The 21,105-nt window shown below is 43.6% G+C and overlaps 1 protein-coding gene across 1 annotated transcript in view; it reads right to left on the bottom strand.

Moving 5' to 3' along the window:
• ARHGEF17 (Rho guanine nucleotide exchange factor 17) overlaps positions 1 to 21,105 on the bottom strand; it is a 611,927-nt gene that overhangs the window by 171,555 nt on the left and 419,267 nt on the right. Inside the window, exon 3 of the mRNA XM_078658552.1 lies at positions 12,777 to 12,959. Within this exon, the coding sequence (XP_078514678.1) occupies positions 12,777 to 12,959 (183 nt within the window). The remainder of the gene's footprint in view (positions 1 to 12,776; positions 12,960 to 21,105) is intronic.

Genomic DNA, 21,105 nt, shown 5'->3' with positions numbered 1-21,105 from the left:
TTAGCGAAGCCTCACTGCTTTGTACCGTGGCACCAGAGGGTTAAGGACAGGTTATCTATTGACATTTTTGGTTCACTCTGACAAGGATTGTAATTAATCTTTGGAAAGGGTCCTCACCTCCTTCAGCAAATAACACAATTTCTTACAATAATGCACACGATCTTGCAGTTGGCTCAGAAGTTCTCACTATGAAGTTCAACACAGGTTTGAATAGCCGAGACTTGATTAATGAGCAGTACGAAACATTATGATAGATGCCGAACTTCATCAATTGTTTTTACTTCACAACAATCTCCAATTCGGTCTCTGCCTAAATCCAAACCCACTCTGAATGGGTCGGATGACCATGGAGGAGAAACGGACGGTCAAGATCGTTATTAATCACACAAGGCTTGGCACAGAGTTTGGCCCAAAGTTGGCCCAGAGTTAAACCAACAGGTCCCTGCATTCTCCCCTCCCTGCCTCCAGCTCCAGCCATCCTCCCATCCTTGAGGGCTTCCATTATTCACATGCATGGATTCTGTCTTTCCCGCCAGCATAACAGTCAAGTGGCATGTGGGAAAAGACTGCTTAAAATAAAAACACTATAAATATAGACTAGACGATGCAATCTAGAAGCAGGAAGTGGAAGATTATACAAAGCGATTGAACCAAGTACTCGCAACGTACAATACTGTACAGAGGTAGCGGAATAATACTGGAAGAACAGCAATGAAAACAAGAGAGGCCTGGAAAACAATGACAAAGGAGAAATTCTTTAGCTCAAGAAATCCTATTTAATGCAAAGACCTTCTTCTAATCAACGTACCTAATAACACTGTGAGAGGGGCAGAACATAGGTTTCTATCTTATTTGGGCGATTCAATGATCAGAGACTCCCCAAAACATAGGTTGATGTTTGTGGTGGAGATGCCAGAAGGAAGTCCAACAGGGTGCTTGGAAACACTGGGCTTGGATGCGCCAGTGCTTCCCTTGAGAGACCATCTAGTGCTATAAAAGAACACAGAAAGGCTGAGCAGTGATGCCTCAGTGCCTCTAGGTTTATAGGATGTCCCGTCATGAATCCTAGATTGACTTGGGGGTTGAGCTAGGCTATGGAGCCGAAAAACTCGGTTTGACCAGGAAAAAGTATTGATGCAAGGCGGAGATTTTCATGCTACTAGCACTGCCAGGCCATCAGACAGAATCCATGATGAAAAAAAAGTGAGGATTGGTCAAGTAGAGATGCAGGACAAAAGTTGCCAGAAACAAAACTAGGAAACAAAAAAGAGATCCTTGGTATAACACCATAGATCACCCCTTCGCAAGACCTCTGCAACTCCCTCGCCTCCTACTTCCACAACAAGATCGCGGACATACACAACAGCTTCAGCACTCAACCGACGCACGCCACGACCGAACCACCGCCCCCCACCACCACCCTCCGCGCCTGGACCCCGATCAGCACCGAAGACACCATCCGCACAATGAACTCCATCCACTCCGGATCTCCGACCGACCCCTGCCCTCACCACGTCTTCAACAAGGCCGACACTGTCATCGCACCCCACCTGCGGGACATCATCAACACCTCCTTCGACATCGCCACCTTCCCGGAGAGCTGGAAGCACGCCGAACTCAGCGCTCTACTCAAGAAACCATCAGCAGACCCTACCGACCTCAAGAATTACCGCCCCATCTCGCTGCTCCCGTTTCCGGCCAAAGTCACCGAGAAGACCGTCAACAAGCAACTGGCCGCCTTCCTCGAGACGAACGGCTCCCTCGACCTCTCGCAGTCTGGCTTCCGGGCCAACCACAGCACCGAGACCGCCCTGATCGCAGCCACAGACGACATCCGAGCCCTGCTCGACAACGGAGAAACAGCGGCCCTCATCCTCCTGGACCTCTCCGCGGCCTTCGACACTGTCTGCCACCGCACCCTAGTACAGCGCCTCAGCAACGTCGGAATCCAGGAGAAGGCACTGGAGTGGATCACCTCCTTCCTCACCGGAAGGACACAAAGAGTCCGCCTCCCCCCGTTCAGATCGGAGGCCACCGAAGTCATCTGAGGCGTCCCTCAAGGCTCCTCGCTCAGCCCAACTCTCTTCAACGTCTACATGAGCCCCCTCGCAGCCATCGCACGCCAGCACAACCTGAACATCATCTCCTACGCCGACGACACCCAGCTGATCCTCTCCCTCACCAACGACCCCGCCACCGCCAGAGCCAACCTGCACGAAGGGATGACAGAAGTAGCCAAATGGATGTCGAACAGCCGCCTGAAACTGAACTCAGACAAGACGGAAGTCCTCATCCTGGGATCCTCACCCTCCGCCTGGGACGACTCCTGGTGGCCCCCCGCCCTGGGCAGCGCACCCAAACCAACTGACCACGCACGCAACCTGGGCTTCATCCTGGACTCCTCCCTCTCCATGACCTGACAAGTCAACGCCGTCTCCTCGTCGTGCTTCCACATCCTGCGAATGCTACGCAAGATCTTCCGATGGATCCCCACCGAGACCAGGAAGACGGTCACCCAGGCCCTCGTCACCAGCCGTCTGGACTACGGCAACTCCCTCTACGCCGGAACCAACGCCAAACTCCAGAAGAGACTCCAGCGGATCCAGAACACCTCAGCACGACTCATCCTGGACATCCCCCGCCGCAGCCACATCTCCGGACACCTGAGAGACCTGCACTGGCTCCCGGTCAACAAGAGAATCACCTTCCGGCTCCTCACCCACGCACACAAAGCCTTACACAACCAAGGACCAGGATACCTCAACAGCCGCCTCAACTTCTACACTCCCACGCGCCAGCTTCGATCGACCAGCCACGCCCTCGCCGCCGTCCCCCGCATCCGAAGAGCCACCACAGGAGGAAGGTCCTTCTCCTACCTGGCCGCCAAGACTTGGAACTCCCTTCCGACCCACCTCCGCCTGACCCAGGACCACCTCGCCTTCAGGAAGCAGCTCAAGACCTGGCTATTCGAGCAGTAGCGGACCCCCTCCCCCCAGCGCCTTGAGACCCTCCGGGTGAGTAGTGCGCTATACAAATGCTCTGATTGATTGATTGATTGATTGATAGATAAAGCATGTTGATAGCTGATGCAAGAAATTACATGCATTACCAATTACATGGAGCCCCTTATCTTAGGAAAAGAGTCCAGTTCTACCATCCTCGGCGCATCCTGTGCTCCTCGTCGTTGTCGCCAGCATGCACTCCTCTGTTCCTCCGCTCTCGAATTGGAGGCCGCTCTTTTCAGGTGCAAGTTGCCAAACTCTGGAACCGTATGCCGCCAACTCTAAGACAGATGCACAAAATTCTCTCCCTCAGGAAGTCCCTAAAAACTTGGTTGTTCCAGCGATAGCCTCTGCGTCGTCTTACTTAGTTAGCTTTGCTACACCCACCTAGCGCCAGGACACTCTTCTGAGTAGCTGCACGCTCTACAAATACCCTGCTAACATAACATAACATGCAAGAAAAGAGAACAAAGACAAGGAGGTGAATTCTAAAATTCAGTGCCTATGAGGTAGCAACGATCATTGTGAAGATAGCGGAGGAGAAGTGACCACTGAGAAAGAGGAAGATCTACGAAGCCCACAAGAGCCCCCCCAATTTTTTTTTTTAAGTGTGTGCGAAAGAAAACCCACGTGTGCCATTCCTGAAGATGGGATAGAAGCGAAACTAGAAGACCTCTGGTTTCATCCCTTTGGGGCACACATTTTTGTTGTCCTTCCTGTTAGAAAGAGACTTCCACTCTGTTATTTGTGAGTTCATAAATGTCTTTTTAATTAGTTTGGGTCTCGAATCTGCTTTTCAACATCATTTCATTGTCATATGAGTTTTAACTTCATAAACTTCAGGCAATGTCTTTTCTAAATATCCAATGCATTTCGGGCATTATTATTATGCCCTTCATCATGTAAAAATAATATGGTAACAATTACAATGCTGATTTATAGTAACTGTGAATCACAAACACTGCAGGAAAATCAGTTGTATGATATCAGTACATTATGGAACGTTACGGATTCGGTGCTATCCGTGGTTCTTTTAGGGTTATTGTGTGTGCACTAGTGAGGTTCAATGACATTCGGAACGAAAAAATGAAAAAAACGTAGTGTCACTTACAAGCCTTTCCTCACGGGTGTGTTTACATCTGTAAGAAAGCGTGAAAGGCACGATCAGCAATGTTGTATAAGCGTTTCTATCGGGCGTTAAGAATTCGTCCGACCATGTCGGCTATTGGGGACTGACCTGTGGTGTTGATTTGGCGTGCTTCGATCTGTTGAAAATCTTCTACAACGTCGGCACAGATGAGATCTGGCCGCGTTTTGATATTTTTGAATAAAGTTCCGGTCATGTGACCATAAACATGGTCAATAGACTATCGGTGTCTTGTGTTGATGTATTAGGTTAAATAGCTGTTCGTGTTTGTTGAAATCACGTCCTAGTAGCGTGATTTAATAAAATCTTAGGTGAACAGATGGTACAGGCTTGTGGCAAAAAATGGTACTAGAAATTAAAAAAATACGTAATGCAAAAACGTGTTAAGACTTTAAAAAATGAACCGGTCGGGGCTGAGACGACCCGAGTAGGGCTTGAACTCTGGGTTCGGGTGTTGTGGCTATTGCATGCTCTATTCATCGAGCTATCTCGGTGTTCTGGAAATATGTGGATGAAACATGTGTATGAAGTGAGATGTGATGAAGCATGTATTAAAGTGTATGTGAAGGAACAAACCCCCAAAAACGATAGTGTTTTCTGGGACCAAACCTTGTCTCAACTGCGGCAATTGCAACAGTATAATAAGAGGAAACTCAATCAATCACCCAATGAAGGGTTACTCTATTAAACTCAAGGTAAACGCAACATGTGATACCAGCAATTTGATCTATGGAATAAGATGTCCTTGTGGAAAGATGTATGTCGGCAAGACAGAACGACGCATCAATTATGTATGTATTAAAGTGTATGTGAAGGTTATGTGAACAAACACAGTATTAACAAGGTACGGTCATTGGAGCAATTATTTACAGGTAACATGACAGTTCAATTCTTTCACTTAAGCCTGTCGGCTTTTGGGTGGACAGTTTTTGGATCCAATAGTTCTCTCTTCTGAGAAGGTGCTGAGTATTGTCTCTCCCCTCTATTTTCTGTATGGTTTCAAGTATGACAAACTTTATCTGTGAGATGTTGTGGTGTTCTTCTACAAAATGCGCCGACAAAGCTGATTTGGTATTTTTCAACCGAATGTTGGATTTGTGTTCTGTTAGTCGTACTTTGATGCGTCGTTCTGTCTTGCCGACATACATCTTTCCACAAGGACATCTTATTCCATAGATCAAATTGCTGGTATCACATGTTGCGTTTACCTTGAGTTTAATAGAGTAACCCTTCATTGGGTGATTGATTGAGTTTCCTCTTATTATACTGTTGCAATTGCCGCAGTTGAGACAAGGTTTGGTCCCAGAAAACACTATAGTTTTTGGGGGTTTGTTCCTTCACATACACTTTAATACATGCTTCATCACATCTCACTTCATACACATGTTTCATCCACATATTTCCAGAACACCGAGATAGCTCGATGAATAGAGCATGCAATAGCCACAACACCCGAACCCAGAGTTCAAGCCCTACTCGGGTCGTCTCAGCCCCGACCGGTTCATTTTTTTAAAGTCTTAACACGTTTTTGCATTACGTATTTTTTAAATTTCTAGTACCATTTTTTGCCACAAGCCTGTACCATCTGTTCACCTAAGATTTTATTAAATCACGCTACTAGGACGTGATTTCAACAAACACGAACAGCTATTTAACCTAATACATCAACACAAGACACCGATAGTCTATTGACCATGTTTATGGTCACATGACCGGAACTTTATTCAAAAATATCAAAACGCGGCCAGATCTCATCTGTGCCGACGTTGTAGAAGATTTCCAACAGATCGAAGCACGCCAAATCAACACCACAGGTCAGTCCCCAATAGCCGACATGGTCGGACGAATTCTTAATGCCCGATAGAAACGCTTATACAACATTGCTGATCGTGCCTTTCACGCTTTCTTACAGATGTAAACACACCCGTGAGGAAAGGCTTGTAAGTGATACTACGTTTTTTTCATTTTTTCGTTCCGAATGTCATTGAACCTCACTAGTGCACACACAATAACCCTAGAAGAACCACGGATAGCACCGAATCCGTAACGTTCCATAATGTACTGATATCATGCAACTGATTTTCCTGCAGTGTTTGTGATTCACAGTTACTATAAATCAGCATTGTAATTGTTACCATATTATTTTTACAGTGTCGATTCCCTGATGAAGGGCATAATAATAATGCCCGAAATGCATTGGATATTTAGAAAAGACATTGCCTGAAGTTTATGAAGTTAAAACTCATATGACAATGAAATGATGTTGAAAAGCAGATTCGAGACCCAAACTAATTAAAAAGACATTTATGAACTCACAAATAACAGAGTGGAAGTCTCTTTCTAACAGGAAGGACACCAAAAATGTGTGCCCCAAAGGGATGAAACCAGAGGTCTTCTAGTTTCGCTTCTATCTAATGTTGTATGACGCCGTCGGACCCTCGACGTCACCTTTAGGAGCACCAAAAAACAGGAGTCAAACTTTTCTTTGAGTACCACAACAAAACATGCTGTGCATCTATCCTACAATTCATACCTTAAGATGGAGCAGATTCCAGCATTGTTCATACGGTCAAGTAACCCGGGCCTGCCATACAACGAAACGTTCCTTGCCTCGTTTACGGTACCACTAAGTCTCTTTCTAGATATGGCAGCTATTTATTACTATAAAATATTCTGGGTGTAGTTCAGTTCCCTCATTCTTATCTGTTAAAATGCTTATCAAGTGCTTAAAAGCCATCCTTCAAATAGATGCTATACTTAACAGTCAAGTTACTTTTAGTTTTTTTCGTAATTACAGACCTTCCGGTGTTAGAATTCCTCATTGTGTAAGCAAATGTGCTCAAAGACCTGACGGTCCAGCACTTCGGCCGGGAAGAGGTTTTGATTTTAAATGAAAGCTACCATGGTGCCAAGTTATTGACATGGAATATTAATTTATTCCTTCACAGAGATACTGACGTCATGACAATCTGCCTCAAAATATGTAAAGGTTTTACGTAGATATGCAAGGTTAAACTGTACTGTGTCATGTCCAATAGTGGCTTGGTCTCACCCAGACTCGTCCACCCTTACCTACTTCCAGCATCTCGCGTGCGAGGTGGTCATTCTGCAATAAAAATGTTCTTTAATGCCCACCATTGTTCATTGGAGCTAAGATTGTGCCTCAACAGATACCCCCCCAAAATGTGTTCACCGACTCTCCTCCTCATTCCAAGTGCTTGGCAAGTTTCTACAAAGAAATTTATATAGTAAACATCACGTTGCCCCTAAAATCAAAGCGCAGGAAATTACATGCTGATTGGTCAGACAAGTACGGGGTGTAGTGGTGAATTATACATCAGTACAGTTGCAGATGAATACCTTCTCCGTTGAAAAACCTATTTTCTCCTAAAAGGTTCAGCATGAGACCAGAACAATGGTTGACGAGAACTTCTTACAATACTTAGATTAAGCAAAATCTCCTAATTTGAAAATAATTGTCTAAACTCCCAAATCCCGTAGGCCTTAAAATCTGCTTTATTAAATTAGTATAAAAAGATATACGCTTCATGGTTTCAACATACTTACAAAAACTATTACATTGAAGTATTCACCTACAATAACTATAAAAGATTTTTTGCGACTATTCATAATATAATATAGAGAATGCTCTAGCTATTGCGTAATATTAAACTTCATCTCAAGAAGTTGTGATATAAAGCAATTAAATAAAACATACTTAAGTTTCAAGGTCAGAACTTCATGCACAACACAATGACTTTGCATCATGATCTGAAAAATAGGTAGCTAACCTAAGTAAATTTACTTTTTTTTAAAAATATATATACATATATATCGGAGTATTAAGAATTTTATAATGGATAAGCTGCGAATTTTCGTGGCCACATTTTGTGTCTCTTTTTTCCTAGCAGAAGCATCCGCTTCAACAGATTTAAGATATAACGTTGGTTGTAAAAGATATGAATGTTAAGGACAAATCTAAAACTAAAATCTTGCAATTAACATATCTCAGCAATTTCCAGGAAAAATCAGCCTGTAGTGCAGCTAGCTTTGAAGAACCAGCTCTATGTTAATGTTAAAGGAAACAACCAATAGGTGTCTTGCTTAACTCCAATCTAAATAGCTCAAGAAACGTTAATTTCTCATTCAACATACCCCGTCGCGGTTCTTCAAGCGTCACAACTGGCATGGTATAAACAGGGGTTCAACGTAACTTTGTTATTGTAAATTTGGCATAAGGGCACATTGCAAACCCTTCAAAGTCAGAATTAATGCCTACGAGGGCATGACGAACAGTATTTGAACTTTTTTTTTTTACAAAACGAAGCCAAATTAATTGTACTTCTTGACTTTTCAGCAACCAGGTATAACAAAGATCCAGCAGTCCTTGAAAATATTTCTCACCAAGACCATGCACAAATCATTCCCCTTCCTACCTTTGCAGTGATACAGCGATATGAGTGGAATAACAGCAGGAGTGCCGGGTGGTTTTCACCCTTTCATTTTTCAAGGAAATGTCTGCCATAGTTGTAGATCCCAAATAACCACTATTGCGAGAATTAGCTACGCAATTTAACATCTAGAAACGATTAATAACTGAATTTAAATCTCTAATAGTGCCAAAACCCCACACACTTCTAGGTAGAGATATTCCAACGTAGACCAGAAATTATTAGCTTTCAACAAAAATAATATAGTGTATGCATAATAATAAAATATAAACCATGCGTAAGCAAGCATAGGTTTAAAAAAGAGAAAATGTAATTAAGTATAAACAGAATTAATGTTTCCCCTAAAAAAATCCATACCAAAACCTAAACATTCACCTGAGTAACCAACCGCTTACAGAATACTGTAGTTATTTATTGCTTATCCTAAATGCACAAAAAAAGTTGTCTGATTAAACCCATGTTCTGCACAATAAATCTTATCTCAAGTGCACTTAAAAATGTAAATATGTTTCCTTGTATATCTCCACTGAGCCTGTTGTAATAGAAATATAAGAATAGCAATGCGATTTCTTAAACATTCATTTAATCATAAATGTGATTTTAAACATTATTTAATTCTAGTATTACATTAACGTAATTACGTACCAACTGAGCACACTATGTAATCTCATCTTCCGATCTTGGCTAATAATACAACAGTTACTCGCTGAAATAGAACAGTTCATAAATTAATCCCGACGAGAACTGTAAATCCAGGCTATGTCGAAACACAAAACATCGTGGTTATATCACCTTTCATGTGCGCAGTTCATCTTTGAATAATACTGTGATTACCATCCACTAGCACTAAGAAACATTACAAACTATGAAGGATGAAATACATATTTAAAATCATATTATGATTACATGAATGTCTAAAAAAAATGCATGGCTTTCTTTGTTAATAGGACAACTCCTGATGAAGGACAGCTTCAGGTCGAAACGCATTGGGGAATAGGTATTGAATGCACTAATGAACACCTCATTACGAGCATAAAAGTGGTTTGAGATAATAGATTAATGCCTGAAAAATTTAGAGCAAGCCGATTTAGTTGACTATGCTTTGCTTGATGATCCTGACCAAATAAATTCGTGAAAACAAATGACATTAGGAAACCCAGTGGGTACCAAGAGGAGGGATGCTAGTAGGGAGACACTGTCCTGTGACAGGACCAGTGCTTTAGGGGATTTTCAATCCGCACCTAAGATCATTACATTAATAAATCTGTTTGACCGTCAATCACCTACAGGAGTGCGCTGGTACCAATATGCGAAGGATGCATATACATGAACACGCCGTTAAGAGTTCTGATTTCAGCAGGAAGTTCTAAATCTGAATTAAAATTACAACCACTGGTGCAGCATACTGCATGTAATGCAGCTGGTGGAGTCTCTTACGGATTTAGCACTTCCCCCAGAAATAAGAACACTTTCCCTTAGCACCCAGCTTTTATGCCCACATCGCAAGTGGTATACAAAACAGTGATCGGTGGAATGCTTGAATTAACTCAGACACTGGAAGTCACTCGAGCTTCATCGGTATTTTACATACCATGCCACCTCCGTTTGGACCCTGCTACATGCAAATCAGTCTTGACTCTGCTCCAATAGGAACAGTCCATCCCGAACTGCCAGGCCAGGTTCCAGACTAAACCAGAACACAAGCCACCCGGGACCAGTATTGCTCTAGTTATGGGCTCATCAGCTGGGTACAGCTTGGTTCCAGTGACACAGTGAGCACGGGACCCACATATAGGCATACCCGTCCCACTTAGGGTAACACAATAAGTGTACCAAACAGTGATGGATGGAATGCTTGACCTAATCTCAGGCACTGGTGGTCACTGGGCCGCATCCCAATCCATCGTTATTTTGCACACCATGCCAACTCAGTTTGGACACAGCCATAACGATGGACTGGGACGCGGCACGAGTGATTCCCAGTGGCTGAGATTAATTCAATTTTTCCATCCATCTGTTTTGTATACATTGCAAGTGGGGTGGTGTTACACCTGTGGTAATACCACCCCCAGTGTTACCAATCCCAGGTGTATCTTAATTAGGGCTCCCGGTTTATGGTTGTTTTTTTTTTAAACATTTCCATCTGTATTTATCCACATTTAATTTTTGTCATTTTATCTGTATTTATCCATATTTATTTTGTGTATAAATGATGTAAAACTGTACCTTTCCATATTTATTTAACTGATAGATGCGTATTCATCCTTTCATCTGTCGTGATTTAGCTATTTAAGCTGCCAAATATTTTACCTAACAATCCATGCACTAAATATTAGCATTATACACAAATGTCTGTAGACATATGTCATTATTTAAAGACATTTTATCCTGCTTTTTAATTTCCCATGCTGTCCATCTGCTCAGGTGTTGGGCTACAAGTCATTAGAGATAGTGCAGAGAGTCACTTGAAAGAAGCACACTTTTCTGAATGTATCCACTTTTAAAAATAAATACAGAGAGAAAACACGTTGTTTTCTGTCTGTACTTATCTGTAAAAATCTGTAAAAACAGAAAACAGGGAGCCTTAATCTTAATTACAGGTTATGATAGTATTGGGGGACTCTGCTGCATCCATTATGGAACTTTGAATAACATGCAGAAAACTGTGGTAGCAGACAGATTTTTGCATGAGATTCCTGAATTGTGGCCCTTTTTACAGGGACAAATTTAAAATGTTTGTCTGCGTGGAATTATCCCTGTCACCAGCCGTGGTAATACTACATAAGGTATTACCATAACTCGTGCAGTACAGATAAGGGCAGAGGAGACAGTCCGATCACATAGGTCTGAATATAACCTACATATGTGGCAGCCTTACTGGCATGGTCACTTTCTGTCATTACTGTTTTAAATGAAAAGAGTGACTTACTGGACCAATATTCGGGAACTGAGACATTGTACTCCAGGACTATACGTCCCAGTTAGATTTTTTTTTCTAAGTAACTCGTCCCTAAAGTTTTGCCATTTTGCATATTTTTGTATTAAAGACTTTACAGATACCAACATCAATTGTGCTCATTCGATCGACCTTCAAAGAATGAAAAGCAAAGACAGCTCTGCTGAGTGTTAGAGCACAGGTCCCCCTCAGATCTCAAATGTAAGTGATTGACTGACTGAGCTATTTAAGTTTATTTTATACTAGTTTGTCTGACGTTACTGAGGAGTGTGACACAAAATCAGAGTATACTGCAGAGAAAGTGGGCCAGGGAGACAAACCACTGCCATAAACTGGTACAAACGAGAAGAATGGGCAGAACATTGCATCCTTCATATCATTCCGAATCAGAAATCATCTTTATTGGCACAGTAAACATCTCTACCATATTTCCTCTCAGATGTCAGTGTTTGGCAAGGAGCCATCGCCATTTATGAAACTCCACCTTTCAACATTCCATACATCAACAGTCAATTAAAACTGTGTATTTGGTAGATTAATTTAGAACTAAAATCATAAAGCACCTTAGTATATAGGAATGTAAATTCCGTCGTTGGCGACTGTAAACGTCTCCAAGAACACGTAACTCTGCATTCAATTTACCCTCTCAGCTATCTGCAGGAGACACAACTTCGTGATAACTGGCCCAACTTGCACCTCACTAGCGACAGTAGTCCTGATCTGCACCCAGAATCCCACTGGCAACATAATCCAGGTACCAGATGATTCTGGACCAAGACGCCAATCACTCTATGAACAATCAAAAGCTGAAACCCCATCTTTTCCTCTCCCATTTTTCAGATATTATGGAGATGTAGGGGTTCTCCAACTTTGCTCGTTCCATTTCATTTTCCACTTTGATTTTCAGACACTCTTGAATGTGTGACTAAAAGATCCCTCACATAGGCGGAAGGGGCAGAGCTAAAAACAATTTACTTAAATCGCTCAACGTGTACATTTGGTTGGTGAGTCCGGCATGAGCAAATCATGGGTTGGGTGTGTATTTGGATTAGGCGTGTATCCGGTAGCATTGAAAGAAACATGGGTGCAAATGCTAAAGAACTGTGTTTGCTAGCATCATGGGTGCAAGACAACTGCAGCTGTGACTTGCGTAGAGAAATTAATCTCCAAACCCAACATACATTGACAGGTTCTCAGGAAGACGCGCTCCTTGCACTTACCGACTGCACCAGGACCTCGCCCACTTTCTGCATCTCGTGCCAGGTCTGCACGCAGTCGCTGACCTGCTCGAGGAACTGCTCGTGGTGCTCCAGAAGCTCCGGGATCTGGTCGAAGATCTCGTCCACCAAGGCGGGGTCGCACAGGCAGGAGTTCTCGGGCTGCTTCAGAGGCTTCATGTAACCCTGGTGAGATCAGAGATAGTCAATTAAATAAAGCACACCGGGGATGCATCATAAACAGACTGAAACATTAGCACCAAGGCAGCCTCCTGTCAGCACCTGGCGCCTTTCAAGCCAGATTGTCAAGGACACACACATACAGCCAGAGCACTAGCAACATGAAGGGATTGATTCTAGACAACAATCCAACTAGGATGCTTTTCCACAGCAGTTCATATGCTTAAAATTCTCTGCCACTTGGAAACCTTATGCTTATTGTTATTTTTACAACAGGTTTGCAGATTTTTAAGTTGGACAAAAAAGGTTACAAAGAAAAAACTAAGGTGGTGATGGACGGAGCGTTGACAATACAAACACTCACCCCCAGTCAACTGATCTGGGTTTAATCCATCACCGTTCTTTAGCTCACTCTGCCACCCCAGTTCAGACATGGCCATATGCAAATCAGTCTGACCCTGTGCGTCATGGGAACAGTCCAGCCCGAACTGCCAAGCCATGTCTTCCCTGGACCGGAATCAAGCTTCCCAGGACCGATTTCTGGCATTACAGCCGTCTTCAGCCGGGCTTGCTTGACTCCAGTGGCAAAGCGAGCAAGGGACTCACGTCTGAGCATTCCCTGCCAATTTAGGGCGAACAAAGAAAAAACAAAGGTGGTGATGGACGGAGCGTTGACAATACAAACACTCACCCCCAGTCAACGGATCTGGGTTTAATCCATCACCATTCTTTAGCTCACTCCGCCACCCCAGTTCAGACATGGCCATATGCAAATCAGTCTGACCCTGTGCCTCATGGGAACAGTCCAGCACGAACTGCCAAGCCATGTCTTCCCTGGACCGGAATCAAACTTCCCAGGACCGGTTTCTCGCATTACAGCCGTCTTCAGCCGGCTTGCTTGACTCCAGTGGTAAAGTGAGCAAGGGACTCACGTCTGAGCATACTCTGCCAACTTAGGGCAAACAAAGAAAAACCAAAGGTGGTGATGGACGGAGCGTTGACAATACAAACACTCACCCCCAGTCAACTGATCTGGGTTTAATCCATCACCGTTCTTTAGCTCACTCCGCCAACCCTGTTCAGACATGGCCATATGCAAATCAGTCTGACCTTGTGCCTCATGGGAACAGTCCAGCCCGAACTGCTAAGCCATGTCTTCCCTGGACCGGAATCAAGCTTTCCAGGACCGGTTTCTGGCATTACGGCCGTCTTCAGCCGGGCTTGCTTGTCTCCAGTGGCAAAGTGAGCAAGGGACTCACGTCTGAGCATAGTCTGCCAACTTAGGGCGAACAAAGATAAACCAAAGGTGGTGATGGACGGAGCGTTGACAATACAAACACTCACCCCCAGTCAACTGATCTGGGTTTAATCCATCACCGTTCTTTAGCTCACTCCGCCAACCCTGTTCAGATATGGCCATATGCAAATTAGTCTGACCTTGTGCCTCATGGGAACAGTCCAGCCCGAACTGCTAAGCCATGTCTTCCCTGGTCCGGAATCAAGCTTTCCAGGACCGTTTTCTGGCATTTCAGCCGTCTTCAGCCCGGCTTGCTTGTCTCCAGTGGCAAAGTGAGCAAGGGACTCACGTCTGAGCATACCCTGCCAACTATGGTTACAAGACATCCTGTATTTGATGTTAACCTGAATGGTTCATTTAAAAAAAACATAAAATAAAGAAAACCTTCTGCCCAATATAGATCAATGGATCTAAACTAAGGTCACCTGAGAACCACAAGTTCATTAAAGAAACACTACCCACCCTAGCTTTTAAATCTCAACACCTCTAGACGGCGCAGAATTTCTATTCAGGAGCAAACCCTGTGTGTTCTATGCAACTGGAATCGCAAAGAAGCTCGGCTTGTGTCTTTCTTTTACAGTTTCTAGACCAAGAGGGACTTGTTTGAGCCGGGAGAAGCTCAAAGGCTCTGGGGTGCAGAGCTGAAGCTGCTCCTCCCATTACTAGTTCAGTTCTCCAAGGAGAGCACGCAAGCTCTCATCAGAACATGGAAGTAAGATGGGATATCCCCACTGTGGTTTGAGCGTCAGAAGCATCAAACAGCTCCTAATTTGTACGACCGTGTTACACTGATGCGAACAGCACATTCAAATCCCACTGCAGCTCATCATACATAAAATGCACTCAGCAACTGAGATCAACCATCAACCAGGAAACCCCAGCAGAGACAGCATCTGAGCTGACAAATTCTCCACCACCCCTGAGACAACTATACCACTCTGCATCTTCCTTATCTGACAGCTTGATGTTCACCACTTCCTACCCAAGCAGCTGTTCCAAATGTCCCCCAAAAAGTTTTTAAAACGTAAAGATCGCTGGGAGCACTTTATTCTGCTGCAATATAGGTCTTCCCTTTGTTATAAGAAATAAAACTTTATAAATATTGTGAAATGAAGCTGGCAAAAATGAAGGACTTGAGTTGTTATTGGTACTGTCCGTGCAGCAGGCAATCCGACCTCATGGAAATTACACAGAAAAAGGGAATGCATCCTCAACAGACGCGGCTCTGAAGTTTGAGATACTACTCGACAAAGTGATTGCTCTGTTGGCTGGAATGACTTGTCGTACTCACTATTTTATTAGAGCCATAACCATAATATTCCTGGCCTGCCGGTCCTCAAGATAAATTATAGCTAAGGCTTCCAGTTTTCCGTTTTTACGGATTTTCACAGATAAATAAAGACAGAAAACAATGTGTTTCTTGTATGTGTTTATTTTTTAAAAGCGGAAAAATACTGAAAAGTGTGGTTCTTGTGAGAATCTCCATGTGGTCTTTCATAAACTCCAGGAAAAACCTGAGCAGATAGACCGCATGGGGAGTTAAAAAACAGGATAAGATTTCCTTAAATACAAGCAAATGCTAACATATATTTGTAGTATAACGCCAATTTGCAGCTGTGAGTGTAGGGTTTTGCTATACGTGGCTGCTTAATTTGCTAAAACGCGATAAATACCAATAAGATGTCCAAAAAAGAAATATGGGCAAATGCAGATGGAAATGATAATAAAATAAAGATCATAAAACCGGGAGCCCTAATTTTAGGTAACTATTGGAGACAAGAGAACAACCCCCAACCGATGAAGAAAAGATAGTGCAAATGTGAAGCTGCAGCTCGAGAGTTTGAGAGTTTATGGGGATGTTTTAGGGCCTATTTGTGACGATGATTGTGAAATATAATTTGTTCGAAATCAGTAAAAGTAAAATTTTCCGTTATCTGCAAGTCCGAAACGCTCTTCGGGCGGTGATCACCCCGGGGAGGACCTTCCTGAATTATCACCACTGGAAATTAGATTATTGTAAAGCGATCTCCCTCACCTATAAGAAGCTGATCAATAACTCCCCGGACATGCTCCTTCGGTTCCGGGATAACTGGGTGGCAGACCTGGTCGGTCTAGTCGATGAGGACTGGCCAGAGGCCCTGGCTTCCCCTAGAGGCGCAGCGATTAGAGGAGAGTTCAGACTGGTGCACCTTAAAATACTCCATAGAGATTACCTATCTTGTAACACCATGGTTAAAATAAGCAGAAGGATGGATCTGACCTGCCACAGTGTTGGCATGGGTGTGTCCTTCTTCCATATCATCTGGGATTGTCCAGTGATTCAGCCCTTTTGGGGATCTGTGGTGGCGTGTATGAACGTTGTCTGTGGTGGTGATTTGACTCTTTAAGCTAAGTGGTGCCTCCTAAATGTGTGGGATGCTACGGACTTGAGGTGTATGGAGCAAAACTGGATAACCCTAGGTATGGCGATTGCAAAACGCAACATAGCCAGTCTATGAGGGGCAGAGTCCGCACCACTCCTTAGAGATTGTAAACGAGACATGGAGCGGTGTATGGTGATGGAGATGGTGGTTTATGAAAGAAGGGGCTGCCCCAACAAGTGGGAAAGGATCTGGGGTAAATGGAATGTTAATAGAGGAAGTCCATGTGCTGCCCCCACAGTGATGTCCTTGGAAGCCAAAATTGTCAACTATGCTACATTTGATATGTGTCGGGTGGGAGTGAATTGTACCACCGGAAATTGACCTGTCCAGAGCTGGACTGCGATACAACAGCTGTGGTGTATTGATCAGCTTCTGCTTTACGGTGTTTGTTGAACCTCAAATTCAGCTGCAGATCACTCTGAATTCCCTCCTATCTCCGCTATTTACTCTTCTGCGGACACTAGAGAGAAGATAAACTGCAATTCACACCTATAAACAAAATGGAAATGTGGCTCCTGAGAAAGGCTTCAGAACTTCTATCCTGATATCGCCCATTGGTAGAAGCCCCTATCAAACTCCCTCCAAGTCTTACAGAATGCAAGAACTAAGAGATGACTACTCTAATATAAAAGTCCAGTAGAACTGCAACAGGATGCCCAGACCCAAGAGAAAGAGCATTCCTGCTAACCCTAGGGCCCTGGCTGTTTCACACTAACTGACCAGCTTAGGAGGTACATGCCTTCCCTTAAACAAGAACAGAACCCCACACAAGATATAGTACTTGCTTCGAATATCTACCAGGCAATGTGTGAACTAAATAAAAGGTATGCGCTTTATCTAGAGCAGAAAACCAGATCAGATTAACTGATGGACACCTTAACTGATGGACACCTAACAGCCACAGGTCAGCATCTGCCAAGTGGGCCTCAGAGCCTGCACCATGCTCTAATAACTCCACAATAGTCAATATTTCATCTTGTTATGGTGTTTACCCAAGATGACCCAGCTCTGCTCCCACACCCAGTGATCTTATGATTGTCAAAGCACCAAAGAGAATGTTAGAAGGGATAGGATGAGGCAGGATGATTCATCCGCTATCTTAGTCCGAGTCCGGTGGAACTGGAACCGGCTTCTTTCAAGCGAGGCATTGTCTGGAGGAGGCTCCATCACTCCCTCCCAGCCAGCTGGAGTCACAAGTGTTATCATAATGGAGGTTCTCGTATTTATTTTATGTTTTCCCGCAATAATCATCGTGGCAGGAGGACAAATGATAAATTATCGGTTTAACAATTGCCCTCCTCCTTTGTCCTCGCCAGAATACACATTTCCCCGAGGACATGGTGTACTCAATATGCAGTCCTAACAAACTCAGCACATTAAAGTCAAGTATGCATTAACTATGCACATTACTCGGGTTTTCCATCTTTTTTCTCCACAAAGATCTGTGATTGTACCCAACTTGTAAGATACCTTTTTAGATACCTTTTTTTAAAAATATTTTCCACCTGTTTGTTATTCACACAATGCCTTTTTTTATGATCATATTTGCATATTAATTCTTCCATTACATTGCAAGAACCTGAAACATATGGGCCAGACTAAAGACTGTATACCTATACACACACACAACAGATATGGTGGGGTGTCGGCGGGCTCCAAATCACCGCGGTGCTGCGTCAGGGGTGCGACCACCAGTGCGTACTTTAGACTGCAAACCAGCTTTCCTTTGTCGTCAAGAAAGAATAAAAGGCACTCTGAAATGCTTTCCAAAATGTATTTAATTGGAAAGCGCTCCCGGAGTGCTGTCTTTTCTTTCTTGACAATATATATATTTTTTCCTCGCTCTACTACAATAGCCCGGTGTCTGAAAGGAAGTAGAAAATACATCTGGTAATGAGATCACTAGCGAATGATATTTCATTTTTCTCTCTGCATCAATTAAATCCGGCCTGCTAAGTATGCACACAAGCTGCGAAAAGCTGATTTTCCAGCACAGTGACCTAGTAAGCGGGTGAGACATCTGGTGATGCACATGTCCCACTTTGCTGCATAGCTATAATCTCTACATATATGTTCCCAAGTATCTATTTAGGGACTGAAATTCAGAGCAGACATGCAAGTGTCTATTCTTCAGAGGAAGAATTTGGGCTTGAAAGAATGCAATGGAGAGTCCATAGTGGTGTATCAAGGGTGTTACGCCTACGCGTCCTAGTGCAAACATGGGTAATGGGCCCCCGTCCCATGCGGACTAGGAACTAGTACAGCCCTGGGCTCTGGTGCCACTGTATCTTCTGCACCATTGATAGTAACACCCCTCTACTAGGCACCACTCCCACCTTACTAGCATTGGGTTTCGGTCACATCTCGCTAATCTTTGCTGAATGACTAAGCCTTCTGCAGGTCTGCCACATACCAAATAAAGCATAATGCACTTCTCTGTTGGCAAGCAGCCAACCTTATGCATCCCCTAGCCCAGGGAAGAAAGAAGATTCTTGGTCAAGGTTCACAATGTAGGAGCCACAGGTAAGCACTAAAGGGCCAACCAGAAACGCAGATTTGGATGTAGAGGAGAGCCTGTGCTCGTACTAGGCAGCCAAGGGCACAATTTGCTGAATGGTGCATCTCCCACGTACTAAAGAACCGATTGTCAATGCAAATAATTAAATATGTAAACACCACCATTCAAGCTATCCTTACGAACATGCCTAGCTAATGTTTTAGCTTTTCACATACATTATTTTTCACTAGTGCAGAACATAAGCACATTAAAATGTACCTTTGTATCTCTGCATGGTATTCACGGCCAATGATGGCCTAAGCCACCTTCCCTAACGCTCAACTTAGAGGATAAATTCAGATTAAACATTATGCCTGCGAAGGGTTAAGAAGATCTAAGGAGTGCCAATGGTTCTGAAGAGTCAGGATGGGTTTCAGTAGGATTGTGCCCCCCCCCCTTGCTGTGAAGGTGCAGCCCAACTTCTCTTCTCTCAGGTCTCCTGATTGGAGGAATTTCACTAAGTATCTGCAGGATGTGCAAGGGTTTCTTGGGGGAGGGGGGAGGGGTGGGGCGCAAGGCACCCCCCTACTCAGCCCCTTGCACGTCTTAGCTACCTGTAGCGTTGGCTCCACCAATGTGGCTTGCCCCAAGCAGTCACATTCCCTGGTGGTCAAACGTGAAGGAGGCGGACCAAAACTGGTACGCCATTACTTGAAAACACGATGTACTTTGCATATAATACACACACACTGAATATATTTGGTGGTTTTTAGGTACGGCTTGACAGCTCAACAGCCTGGAAGATACATTGTGAAGAACTCTTCATAATGAACATAGACTGGGCTTTGACACAACCAGGTCCAGTATTGCCGGATCCAGGCCAGATGTTCAGGATGACCACTATGTAAACAAGACCCATTTGGGTTCATTGTTTGTAACTTGTATTTTTGTCTAATTTGTTTCATTTTATCCATTTCTGTGGCGAACTAGTGCAATATGAAACAGCTAAAATGTTTATCTAAAACAAAGAGTAGTATCGAAATTTTTATGGTTGAACCCGATTGAATAAAAACATTTTTATAGGGAACATTCTGTCAAAGTCTTTCATAACTAATAAACAACAAACTTAGGGGTCTAATTAGAAATCCAATAGTGATTCTATACCTTTGTATCCATGTCCATTATACATGGGGACAAACACAGTAAATCTAACAAACCATATCACAAAATGTGAAGCACCAGTAAGCGTAAGTCACCCCTAGTTAAGGATTCCCATCAAAAGTCTTGTATGAATCAATATTCTCATTTGGTAATCCTTATCGGGTATTGTGTCTCTTGATCATTGAGACCAGCATACCCTGATAGCCAGTTCGGGGTAGCGACCCACAATCACTCGGTACTACCACATGATGTTGATACGATGGGAAAGTGCAGTGCAAAAAACGAATAAGTGGTGATTAAAAAAAGGATAGGGAACTTAACAAAAACCAGTTTTAATAGACGTTAGCCCCTTCCCCTTTAAAAACAAGAACAGTATAACATCGTCATCGCAGTCCTCACAAATAGCTGCGAAGAGACCAACATGTTTCAGCCACAACGGGATAGTTCCCCAGGCTTTCGTCAGGGTCTCCGTTCTATATATATGCTACTGCTTATGGGTGGGTCAAATGTGAAAAAATTATACAAAAAAACACACAAGTGAAAACCAGTAAAGGATATAATGTTCCTCGTACTGTATAAACTCCTCTCTTCGGCACCTGGTTGACTTAGTACCAGGGTGTCCGGGGAGTGGACCTCACCTCTTCCTGGACCTGGCTCAGGATATGTGAGACCCCGCTCTGTCCGTCGTTGTCTCAGAGTGTGACTGAGTCAGGGGGAGGCTGAGCAAAACTCATTACGAAAATAAAATCTGCATAACTCAGGTTCCATGGAGGA

Source organism: Lissotriton helveticus, chromosome 8 (assembly GCF_964261635.1).
Source record: "Lissotriton helveticus chromosome 8, aLisHel1.1, whole genome shotgun sequence".
In the NCBI taxonomy this organism is placed as follows: domain Eukaryota; kingdom Metazoa; phylum Chordata; class Amphibia; order Caudata; family Salamandridae; genus Lissotriton; species Lissotriton helveticus.
The sequence above is the reverse complement of the archived record's forward strand: the minus strand, read 5'-3'. Positions and strand labels throughout refer to the sequence as shown.